General features: G+C 54.3%; 1 protein-coding gene across 1 annotated transcript; it reads left to right on the forward strand.

Annotated features, from left to right (window-relative positions):
• The first annotated feature begins 3,328 nt into the window (after positions 1 to 3,328).
• AQP5 (aquaporin 5) lies at positions 3,329 to 7,021 on the forward strand. Its single transcript, XM_056321901.1, has 4 exons — positions 3,329 to 3,765; positions 5,196 to 5,360; positions 5,630 to 5,713; positions 6,302 to 7,021. The coding sequence occupies exons 1-4, from the start codon at positions 3,403 to 3,405 to the stop codon at positions 6,485 to 6,487; spliced, it is 798 nt and encodes a 265-aa protein (XP_056177876.1). The 5' UTR covers positions 3,329 to 3,402; the 3' UTR covers positions 6,488 to 7,021.
• The last annotated feature ends 5,446 nt before the right edge of the window (positions 7,022 to 12,467 follow it).

Raw genomic sequence — 12,467 nt, forward strand, 5'->3', positions numbered from 1 at the left:
TGTTGCTCCAGGGCAGGAGAAGGTGGAAACACCACCAGCCTCAGGCCAGCAGAGTAATCCCTGGCCTGCAAAGGGAGCGTGGGCTGACGGTGGGTTAGATAAGAGAAATCCTTGAAAGCCCCATCTGAAACACCTGTACGGAGACATCACGTTGCACCAGAAAGCAGCAAGGCTTTGTGCTGTTACCGTCACCTTCCCCACCACCACGGCAGGAAGCAGCCCCAGGGACTGAGGATGAGGAGGGGAAAGTTTGCTGCTGCTTGCTCTACTTTTCATTCCCAGCACATATTATTTTTTTCCCCATCAACGGCTTGCTGCAAACTCCCAAAGCTGAGCCAGCAAGATACACCCTCTCTCTTAAAACCAAACTTTCTCCTCTGGCCATCTAATCCCAACTAATCACAGATTCCAGCAGAAGCAGTTGTCTGATATTACTATTATTATTCCTGCTTGTATTATTGCGCCAGATTTAAGGTCCTTGGTCAAGATACAGAGCCAGGTGAGGGAGGAAACCCAAAAACCAGGCTGGTCTAGGACCCAGCAGCATTTAAATTCTGGATTTAGCTGCCTGCAACACCACCTGCCAGGCTCTGAGGTCCAACACGGGGTTGAACTCATCAGAAATCTGGACTGCCACGGAAATGACAAGTTAATAGCAGCCCCGTGAGGGCTCAGAAAATGAAATCAGCAAACTGGGGACAACAGGGACCGACACACGTATTCAGTTAATAACACACACGCCTCCGCAGGTGAGGCAGAGCCTTGGGAGGGCCCCAGGCGAGGATGAGGCACCAGCTGCCTTCCTCCCACCTGGGCATCCTGCACCCCAACCCGGCAGTGGGCTTGGGTCTCCAGTGCCCACCTTGCCCAGCGACGGAGTGGTAAACGTGGGCGATTTTTGGTCGTGTTGTTTGCCTGCAGATGCCAGCGAGGAGGAGGAGGGAGACAGCCAAACCCGTCCTCCTTGCAAAAAGCCTCCTCGTCGTCTTTCCTCCAAAAGCCTGGGGTGAAACAAGGCATGCGTGACCCCACCACGTAGGTGTCCGTCTGTCAGCAGCGACCTGCATAATGCCTCCTCAAGGTCTTGCCCAATTCAATTAAGTTTGACACATCAAAGGTACTTTCAGTTCACACAAGCTCCTCGGAGGGCAGGCAGCCGGGGAGAGGAGAAGGAGCCTTCCCAATGCATGCTCAACACAGTTAGACATCAGAGAAGCCAAGCAGGAATGTCCCAGTGGGGCAAGTCTAGCAAACAGCCTAGCAAACATCTTGCTTCTCTCCAGAAGTTCTCCCCATCATTTCCAGCTTTATTTGATTGTAGCTCCTAGTCAGCCAGAGGATTTTTCTGGGAGGTTATTATCCACAGCTGGGATCCTGGAGAGTGTCTCTCGGCTCAACACTGCTTTTTAGCTGAGGTGAGGCACGTGGCGGAGGAGCTGCCAGCAAAACACAGCCACCTCCAAGGGAGATGGGTGGTGGGCACGTTCCAAAAGGGTTTGGAGGATGGGAACAAGGCACGTTTTAACCAGCTGGAGCCACAGACAGGGCTGAAGGGAAGCGGCAAGCAATTACTCCAGCTGGAACCTGGCCAGAGGTGTCTTGAAATACCAGGTTGCAAAACTTTCACCAAAACGCGCCAACGGACCAGGTGTTTCTAGGATAACAGATCTGGTCTTTTAACTCTGCAATCTGCCCCAGGATCAGCAGAACCAGGAGAAAACCATTATCAGGAATTAATGCTGTAACGGATCCTTGGTCCCTCAAGACTCACCAGGTCTGTTTGCTGAGCTCAGGACTTTGGGTACAGCTGGAGGAGAAAGGCTTATTTATTTTCAGCTCTGGAAGAAGTCGTCCACTCTTTTGGCTCTGAAGAAGAATCCCTCCTAGCTTTTGGCCGCACAGGACACGTGCAGGTCTGACTGCACCCAGCAGAAGGCAGCAGTGAATGCAACTTTTTAAGCACTTTTTAAATTTAAAGAGGGATTAAAACGGTTTTACCGATCTCCTGCATGTACAGCGCTGCTCACCAGGTGCTGGAGTACAACTGCTTCTGCGGAGGCGCGTGGCAGCTGTGGAGAACCTCAGCCTGGGCTCTCTGCTTTCAGCATGGAGGGATGGCATCGCTTGAGAAAGGCGAGATGCAATCAGCCAAGCAAGGAGAGCAGATCTGGCACCCAAACCCATTTAAAAAAAAAAAAAAAAAAAAATCAATCAATTAATCCTGGCACAAGGCTACAAGGGCTACAAGGGAACCAAGAACTCATTGTTAAGTGTCACCAGAGCCTTTTTCCACCCCAAAACATCAGTCCTCAACAGCTCTGTGTTGCATGGTGCTGAGAGCCTCCCCGCTCCGCTCCCTGCCTGCCAAGGGTTTACAGCTGGACAGGTTTAGGACAAAGGGCAGCACCACAGGCACATGAAAGGAGACGTGTAAACATGGCCTGTGCCCATGCAAAGCCCGCAGCTTTACGCTGGCGTTCCCAAGAACAAAATCATTGGCCTTGTTGTGCAATAGCTTAAAAGGCAAAAAGAAAGAAAAGAAAAGGGCCCAAGATGACAGGAGTAGGATACACCCTCGCTGGCTACAGGCAGCGAGCACCCTGCACCCCCTGACTGCCAAAACCAAAAAAAAAAAACAAAAACCCAACACACTGTAAGGAGCAGCAAAGCAGTCCACAGCCAGGCTCTGCAGTGGTCAGCCTTCTTTACCCCAGCCACCCCATCCCACGCAGCCCGCATCCAGGCAGAGCATCCCCCAGGCGCTGCCCTGCTCCCAGGACCATTGCAAGCCACCCGCTCCCTGGAGTTGAGCCGTCTGGGAGCAGCTCCAGGTGCTTAACTTCGCTTTACATTTCAACATCCCGTGTAAACTGAACGCACAGGGAGCCCTGCCCCAGGAAAACTCCACCAGCCCGACACCAGCAACAAAGCTTCTAACAAAAACACAGCCCTCTCCAGTCTGCAAGCAGGCAGAGGAAGGGAATATGAACTACACCTCTACTAACGAAACACCCAGAACCTGTCGAGAGGTAGTAAAAGGGAAAAGCAGAGGAGGGAGCACAGCATCGTTATGCAACCGCGTTATCTAACAACCACAGAGACACTCTATAGGGGCTCTTTGTTTGCAGAGAGAAAGAGAAAGAAATGCCACCAATATCTGAGTCACTGGTTCACCAAGAGGCTCCGAAGTTATTTTCAGATGGAAACTTTTCCAGTTTCACATGATAATTTGGGAGGACTGGCTAATTCCATGGCTCCACCCACCGCCTTGTAAGACAGCTCCCTGCTGCTCTTGCATATATAGATAGGTATGGCCCTACAACTGGGTGCAGGCAGAAGAGCCTGGAGACAGACGAAACCTAAACTTTCTTCCTTCCTAGCTGCTCTCCACCAGCTCCCACCATGAAGAAGGAAATATTAACCCTGGCCTTTGCTCGCTCTGTCTTCGTCGAGTTTATCTCCACGCTCATCTTTGTCTTCATCGGCCTCGGCTCAGCCCTGAAGTGGCCGTCTGCCCTCCCCAGCATCCTTCAGATCTCCCTGGCATTTGGCCTGGCCATCGGCACGTTGGTGCAGGCGTTTGGCCACATCAGCGGCGCCCACATCAACCCGGCGGTGACCATCGCCTTCTTTGTCGGGAACCAGATCTCCTTCCTCCGGACGCTCTTCTACGTGATCGCCCAACTGGTTGGGGCCATTGCTGGGGCTGGCATCCTCTACGGCGTGACACCAGCCAACACCCGTGGCAACCTGGCCATCAATGCAGTAAGTCTCCCTACCCTGAGACGGCTCACCTGGCCACGCGGGCTTTCCTCTCCTTCCCTCTCCTTCTGAGCAAGGACCCGGTGCCAGCATCAACCCCGAGCACCAAATCCATAAAGACGGTTGGTCTCGGCACGTCGTCCTGCATGCACAGAGGGATGGGGATAGGACAGGAGCAAACACCGGCACAGCCAGCAGAGCAGTGACATGACAGCTTTATTGTGTGGGGTAATGAACGGCGTGTTTTTTTCCTCCTTTAATGAGCGCTTCCTCTATCCTAAGGGCCTGAGTGAGTCACCTGCACCATTGAGATGTTCTTGACTGCAGCCTCTCCACCTGGAGATTAGAGCTGGGATAGGAGCTGTGCCAGGATGCAGGGGGGAGGGCAGGGAGCAGAGCCCAGTCAAACCAGTATGGGCAGGGGGAGCAGAAGCCCACTGGAACCGGTGTGCTGGGGGAGCCTGGTGGAGAGAGGTGATGGAGAAGAGCTCACGAAGGAGCAATGATGGAAGGGTGCAAGGAGGCTGCAAGCGGCAGGGGCTGCTCTGGGAGAAGGAGGAGAGACAGTGGGACCCTCTGCAATAAAGCAGGGACAAGGAGCATGTCTCAAACCCTGGGCAGCACTGGGAAACCACCTGAAAAGGGAGCGGTGGAGCTACTGCTCCAACCATGGCTAGGTCTGGACCCCCCCCCCCGAGCAGCACAGCCATGTTGCAGAGGGTTCCATCACTTGGACGAGGTGCTGCAGCACCTTAGTCCCACACGCTCCATGTCCCAAACCAGTCAGCTTTAGCTCAAAAACAAGCTGCAATGACAACTCAGGTCACTTTGCCCTTCCCATGCCCAGGAGGGTTGAGTCCATCTAACAGTCCCCAGCGGTTAGTGCAGAGGCACTGGGACAACAACCACCCGTCTTGCCCCCATGGCTGCACCCCCACATTCATCCCAACCCTCACCCCTCATCCTGCACGCTCGGCGGGGGTGCTGGCTGCTCCCAGCCTCCTGGGAGGTGCTCTGCAAAGCAGAGGGGAGAAGAGTCAGGATACGACCACTTGCAAGGATCAAGGGGGAGAGGAATGAAGGGGAAAAGGGACAAATCAGCATGGGATTTGGTAGGAAAGGGCTGAGTGTTGCAGAGACAAGCAAGTGGAGAGAGATGTGGAGACCCCCAGAGGAAGGGAAGGGCTCGGGGAGACAGATTTTGGAGCATTAAACAGAAGGAGAGATATTTTTTTCCCTTTCGGGCAAAGGAGCAGTGAGCCTGAGCAGCGGCCGGCACAGCACCTTGTGCCCCAGGGATGGGCAGGGGACCCAGGGGAACTCCTCATGGTGGCTTTGCCAACCCAAACCCACCAGAAAAAGCACCCAAGAGCCCTGCTGGTGATGCCAAGCCCCAGGGGTGGTTAACTCTTGTCATTCTCAATGGTCTACAGCTCAACAACAACACAACCCCGGGCCAGGCCCTCGTGGTGGAGATCATCCTCACCTTCCAGCTGGCCGCATGCATCTTCGCATCCACAGACAACCGCAGGAACGGCAACGTGGGCTCCCCGGCGCTGTCCATCGGCTTCTCCGTTGCCTTAGGCCACTTGGTGGGGGTGAGTATCCAGGCAGGAGGACAGGGCAGAGGGTCCTGCTCAGAGAGGGCTCCCCACAACACTCTCACGTGGTTTATCCCAGAGGGAGTTGCACTGGGAGAGCCAACATGGGATATACTGGGGCTCCTTCTCCATGAGGATGGGGGGACCTGCACCCCTCTGCAAGTGAGAGCATCAGGGGCCATTTCAGTCCCTGCTTCTGAAAAAGCTGCTTGTGTCTGCTGAGTGACGCGATGCATCTTAACCCGGTTTCCTTCCCACACCGACAGATCTACTTCACCGGCTGCTCCATGAACCCAGCCCGGTCCTTCGGGCCCGCGGTCATCGTGAGGAGGTTCAGCCCAGCACACTGGGTGAGCATCAGCAGCGCGCTGGGGCGGCCAGCTGGGAGGCTGCCAGGGCCATATGCCGGCAACGAGGGGAGGGGGCAGAGATGACCCCAGGGGTTACAGGGCTGGGTGTTCTAGAGCCCATCTCAGGCCTGAAAGGATGAAAGGGGGTTGGAGAATGAAGGATGTCCCCTATGCATCGAGGGGGACAAGAGGTTACCCCCACGGCACAGAGCCGGCGAGGGGACGAGCGTAAACCTGCAGTGCAACAGTGTGCGCTGAGCAAGGGCATCATTTGAGGTCAATAAAGTCTACAAAGAAGCCCAGTTTAGGCTTTCCACTGGCCCAGCACCACCTGCAGGCTCAGACCCAGTCTTGCAGAGCAGCATTGGTGCCTCCTCCCTAGCACACCGCATCTCTGTGTCACAAAGAGCTCGATGTCTTCAGCAAGCAAAGGCTGAGGTGAATTCAGCCCAAGAAGTCTGCTGGAACGGGTATCTGCATCTCTCCAAGGGCTAGGATGTGGAGCAGTGAGGAATGCTGGTGTGATGGCTGGACCTGGCACACCAGCCTCCGAGACCTGCTCTCACTCTCTCCCTTGTTGCTTTCTAGGTGTTCTGGGTTGGACCCATCCTTGGGGCTTGCTTGGCTGCTCTGCTCTACTTCTACATCCTCGTCCCCTACTGCATGAACATGTCAGATAGGGTTGCCATCATCAAGGGCACCTATGAGTCAGAGGAGGAGTGGGAAGAGCAGAGAGAGGAGAGGAAGAAGTCCATGGAGTTGACCCCACCATAGGAACAGCTGGGGAAAAAAACCCCAAACAACAACCAACCAAGCAGAAGGAGGGGAGGAAGCCCCACACATGGGCTCATGTGTGCACCAAACCCAGCTACGGCAGGCTCTTCAGCAAAAGTCTTGTAACTCAAAGACCTAAGTGCCTAAGAAAGAAAGGACTATTGCAGTGTCTGTATATAATCCCTCTACCTGAGCGCTAGAACCTCTCCTAGCTTAGCTGCAGCCACCTAAGCCCACCAAAGGAGCCTCAGCCCAGGGCAGCCCACCCAGGTGGGACACAGCCACAATTCCCAGAGGCTCAAGACCACGCGTTCTGGCACACACAGGATTTCACCCCTGCCTCTGACGGCCCAGGGGATGGAAATACCGTGTAGGTACCAGCACAGAAGAATGACAGCTTCGGGCAGGTGGGTGTAGCAGCCCCCCCCCCCAGCTTTCTCCCTGCCACAGGGCCCACGCTGCTTATAGATGCTCTTTCATGCATTAGCTGATGCTGGTGAGTCCTACTTATTTGTGGCTGCAGAAGGAAAGTGATTTTTGGATTTTATGTGGAGATCTTTGTAATATAGAATATTATTTATTGTGAATAAAGGAAATTTTAAAGGAGTCACGGGCACAAATATGCTTGGCTATCAAATGTTAAGGGGAGAAATTAATTAAGCTGGATGCCAAGCCATCCCAAAGAGCCAGGGTAAGAGCAAGCACTGGGATCCCAGATCCTGCAGCAGCTGGTACCACAGGCAGGTGGTTTGGGAGGCAACAGTCATTAATCCTGACAAGGGAAAACAGGCACTAGTGTTGGAGAGGGGCGAGAGCAGGAGGTTCCTCCAGCAGGGTGCCAGGTCCGGGCAGATGGGAGCCCATCTCGGAGGCTGGCAGAGGCTGGGAGGAGCCAGCAGCAATCTTCCACGCACTTTGCCAGTTTGACTCAGGCACAGCTTTCTGCCATACCAGTTCTCCCAGACAGCTCCATGGGTGCCCTCAAAAACTGACCCACAACGCTCCCCAGCCCCCTTGCCAGGTGTCAAACCCACACCTTCGCCCTGACCTTCTGCTGCAGCCCTGCTCTTCCAGTTCTGCCACAACCCTCTGCCAAAGCAACTCGCTCCCAACCTGGGCATGGGGACACCGCATGCTGGCACTGTCCCAGCCGTCCCTCCCTCTGGCTCCCTACATCCACCCCCATGCAAAGCTCCACCATCACAGCCCCTCTTCTTGCTGCAAAGACGAGGTCTCCACTGAGTGCAGACCCCTGAGGAGGTGGGATACCGTGGCCTGGGAGCTCCCTGATCCCAATCAGGTGAGTTACACCGCCTTCGCACAGCGGCGCTGGGGACAATTGGGAGCATCAGCTGTATTTTCACACACCTAAGCAGATTTGCAATCCAGGCTGCGGCACTGCATGAGACTGGGCAGCAGCAGGCACTTATCCCTTGTTTTCCTTTGCTCACCCCCAGTTCAACAGTTGGTAACAAGCAGGAGGAGGAAAAGCCCTTAGTTTGGCTCACAGGGGTCAGCAGCAGATCTACGAAGCTAAAAATGCAACCTTGTGCTGTCTTAACCCCCCCACCTCACCCCTCCCCAGCAACGGGCTGAGATCTACGACTCTTCCGCACCTCAGGTTCCTCTTTTGTAAAAGGGAAGGACGTGAAGCCCCTTTCTCATTGGGAAAGGTCAGCATGGTCGCATGTGGCGTGGGAAATGCTCTAAACGCTGGGCCTGGGGAAACACTAAAGCACCTCCAGATCCCAGAGGCACCCCTGCCAGAGCAACCCACGGTGCAGCGTGGGGCTGGAGCAGCTCAGCATCCCCAAAAGCGGCATCTCACAGTCTCCTTCCACTGCACCCCTAGACCCTGAAGATTCACCCAAAGAGTGCATCCAGCTCCCCCCAAGGCAGGGAACCTTGGGCATCCCCCTTGCTTTGCTGCTCTAAACCCCATCCACCCAGCACCAGAGAAGGGATCCAGGAGCCCTGGCATTCCCTACACACCCCATCCCACAGGGGGAATCAGAGACCACCACAGCACCCCGCGGAGGGCCCAGCCCACACCAGCACCATCAGCACGATCAACAACCAGAAGAAGCCCAGCCTGGGTGTGAGCCCTCCGTGGGGATGAATCAGAGGATCCTGCAGCAGCAGGTTTGCGTCAGCACGAAAAGCATCCAGGGCCTGGCTTGAAAACACAGGCAGGATGGCCCCACGCAGGGCTGGGGGCAGCAGGAGGGGGGGCACAAGCACTTAACCCCCTTCCCCAATGCACAGGTGGACCATAAAGCACAGGGTAAGAGCAGGCTGGCACCTGGTGAGCACGCCGGTGAAGCCAGCAGCATCCCTACCCGCTACGGAAGCCTGGTGCTCCTTCCCCACCCAACTTCCCACTGGTCCACGTCACATTTAATCCAGACCAAACCCTGGCATCCAGCGAGCACCGTGACCTCACCTTCACCAGGGCAGAGCCCAGGCCACAGCTGGGAAACCCGGAGGTCCTGCCTGCTCTCACCTGCCCAGAAACAGCAAAATAATTATTTTTTTAAAATATTCAAGCTTATTTGGCCCCATTTTTAATGCGATTGTTACTGCTGACCACCAGCCATTCCAGACTCCCTTACAGAAATAGCCATTCCACAAAAAAATACCTTTATTTCAGCAGACACAGCGAGGGCTGGCATAATCCCTGTGCATTCAAACCAGATTTACCTGTCGTGCACAGTAAGACAGTCACAGCTACGTCACGCTCCTTTTCCCAGCTTCTCCCCAAAACAGGAGCTCCCACGGCAGCAGCATCCTGGTGCACCCCCAGCCCACGCACCCGCACTGCCGCCCACCCTTCCTCATGGCCGAATAGATCCAGCACCTTTTCATTTTATTAATAAAGTCAACTATTTTGGTGATTTGTATTACCAGCTTTTTTTCCCCCCCCTTCTCTATTTTAGGGATATATCACCAGGTGAAGCTATTACAGCAAAGCACATCACCATACCATTCTTGTACATATTTGCCGAGAAAGGGCAATGGATGCAGTTGTTCCCTGAACGTGCCTACTAGCAATTTCTTTGCACTGAGAGGATTTCACAGACTATTTCTCACTCTTGATTATCTTTTCCATTAGCAGGTAAATACTGCACAGCTTTAAAAGTTTGTGGGTTTTTTGTTTGTTTTTTTTTTTCCTGGAAGGTAGGAAAACCATATTTTCACATGTTGTGACAATTTAGAAATGTTCTATCTTTGTACACAAAGGGCTTTCAGTCTGCTTAAGGAAGGTCTCTAGTGGTTCTGTGTCTCAGCTAAAGTTCACTGGGCCACTGTTGAGACTGGAGAAGCAACCAGGTGCTTGAGGAGAGGCAGGACCCGTTGGTAACATCCCAATTAAAGATTTTTCACTGGGCTGCAAGTGCCTCTTCGCTTCAGTCCCTTGCAAAGGGTCAGCCCCTGCTCTCACCATCACTCTGCCCTGAGCAAGAACAGATAACGCTCCACAATTTGGGAGCGCATCCCTTCCACCAGCTCAGACTATCTTGCAACCATAAGTGCTTTGCTTAAAGCCACAGTTTCTGACTCCATGTGAAGAGCACGAGGCTGGTTTCACCTGGAGACCAAAGCAGAGCACTGCCCAACCCTGCTCGTTGAAAACAAGGTGAGAGATGAAAGAGAAACGCAAGCGGATGCCAGGGAAGATGGAAACACATTGCAGAGGGCTACTGCAGCCCAAGTGCTGCGATAAAGCGCAGGCGGCACAGGGAAGCAAAACCCCCTCCAGCAGGATTTATTTCAACTGCTTTGCTATGGAGTCCGCAGCAGCCAGGGACCAAGGTGAGCCACAAGGAAGCCAACCCAAGACCCCCCACCCCCGCACACAGCTCTGCACCGCACCAGCAGCTGCGCCAGGCTGGCAGACAACGTTCCCAGTGCATCAACCACGGCTGCCGGGCACTGCCGCCCTCCAGAAACACTACCGACAGAGAAACCTTGGCGCAGAGAAGGGCAGAGGCCAGGCTGGGTGTCGGCGTTAGTCATGGCACAGGCTCTGCCAGCACCCACAGCGAGTCCTCCCCCTCCTACTCGGGTGCTGCAGTGCCGATTCACTGCCAGCCAGCAAACAGCTCACGCAGCCGCCGAGGGCCAGCAGCCACCCTTCCTGTTGTCGAAAGGCATCACCCTGGCCGGGCAACGCAGCCCCCGCCTGAGGGTCAGCCGCCGTAATTTGTACTTTGCTCACTGGCTCGCATCACACATGATCGGGGGTGGGATGCAGCAGCGCATCGCGCCAGGCTTTGGCACCCACCGGCAACAGGCACCGCTGGGACAAGTGGCCACGCTCATGGGATGAGCACGGGCAGATGCAGCACCATCATACATGGAACTACGGGGTAAGATGAGTGTTACCCCCAAATAAACTGTGCAATTAAAGAGATGAAGGACAGAAGATGTCCAGTGAGACCAGGGAGGGCAGGAGCAGATCTGCATGGGTTTGCTTGTTCCCACCTCAACACATTCCTACAGCCCCAAAAATGCCTTTTCAAAGCCTGGAAGAGTTGGGATTTAACAGCAGGTGCCCCAAGGTGGGGTACCAGTAGGTGACAGGGGTCAGCCTGCCCTGGCACCAATCATGAGTGCTCTGGAGCAGCACCCATGGGACAGCGATGGGTGCCCAGGGCATCTCCTGCTGCCCTCTGCTGGGATGCTCCATGGAGAACGGACAGGGGACCAGGACATCCCTCACCAGAACAGGTCACCCTGAGGGGAAAAAAACCCACTCGTGCTCCCACTCACCCTTCCCCGAACACCAGCCACGGCACCCCGTGTGAGAACAAGGTTCCCTCCCTCGCCGGCACGTGGGGACAGCAGGCTCAGCGCCGGCTGGATCAGGGCTGTGTTTCTGCTGCCAAGTTTCCTCTTGCTCAAACTTTTGGCCTCCGCTTTCCAGGATCCAGCCCGCCGCTGCCCGTTTGTTCTTAATCACCCTCCTGCAAACAAGCAAAGTCCAACAGCGGCTCGTATAATGGATCCTTGTGCTGCTAGGCGGTGACATCAAGAAAAAAAAAAAAAGGGGGGGTGGGGGGGAAGAGAGAGTAATAAATAAAGAACAGAAAATAAAAAAGCAACCCCACAGCCCTGAGGTCTGCCTGACAAAGGTGCTTTGTTGGAAAAGGTCAACTCCGGAGCCGGGAGGGTTTCCTGGGTGCAGCTGCTGAGAGCAAGGAGAATGCAAGGACTAAGCAAGGAGGGGATTAAGCACAGCTTTGTTAAACCACAGCCCAGCGGAGGCCTCCGAACAGCCCCAGCTCTTGCCCAGGGGAGATGCCCACTCAGGATTTGGGCTGGTTTACTCCCAAACGAGAGGTGTCCAAGCTCATTGCCTCCGAACAGCACCACGATGCAGAGGAGCAAGGGAGGACCCGTCCTCGCGGACCCTTCCCATGCAGCAAAACTGCAGGGCTGGCCAGCAGATCCGGGAAGCAGTTCAGCTCAGAAACAACCCCTAAAAAATAACCACCAACCAACAAAATAAATCCTCTGGCATCTGTCCTCCAGGATACAGGCCCCTCTCTGCTTGCCTGACATTAATCCTGTTTGGCAAGACAGCGAGAGCTCTTTTGCCCAAGCAAGGTGCAGCTGCAGGTTGATATAATGCCCTCTTGTGCAGCCTGGAAAAAAATAATGGATGAAAACAAACTTAAAGTGTCCCACACAGTTTGCTTTTTTTTAAAAAGGCCACAAAAAAAGAAAAAGCAATTGCCCTTCCCCAACAATTACTTCAGCCTTTGACGGTTGGGATTTTCCCCTCATAGCCAGGTGCTGTATTTGGTGACAGAGCAGCTGTTTTCCTGCCAAAGCTGCATCAGCTAGAGAAAATAAGCCCTTTTTCCATTCTTTTAAAATAATTCCTTATTTTTTAAGCTACTTCTCCAAAAAGCCAATTGCTTTCTCACTGGGAGCCGCTGCCCCCTACTTGGAGATCAGAGTCCATAGGAATTAC

Source organism: Falco biarmicus, chromosome 19 (genome assembly GCF_023638135.1).
Source record: "Falco biarmicus isolate bFalBia1 chromosome 19, bFalBia1.pri, whole genome shotgun sequence".
Classification (NCBI taxonomy): domain Eukaryota; kingdom Metazoa; phylum Chordata; class Aves; order Falconiformes; family Falconidae; genus Falco; species Falco biarmicus.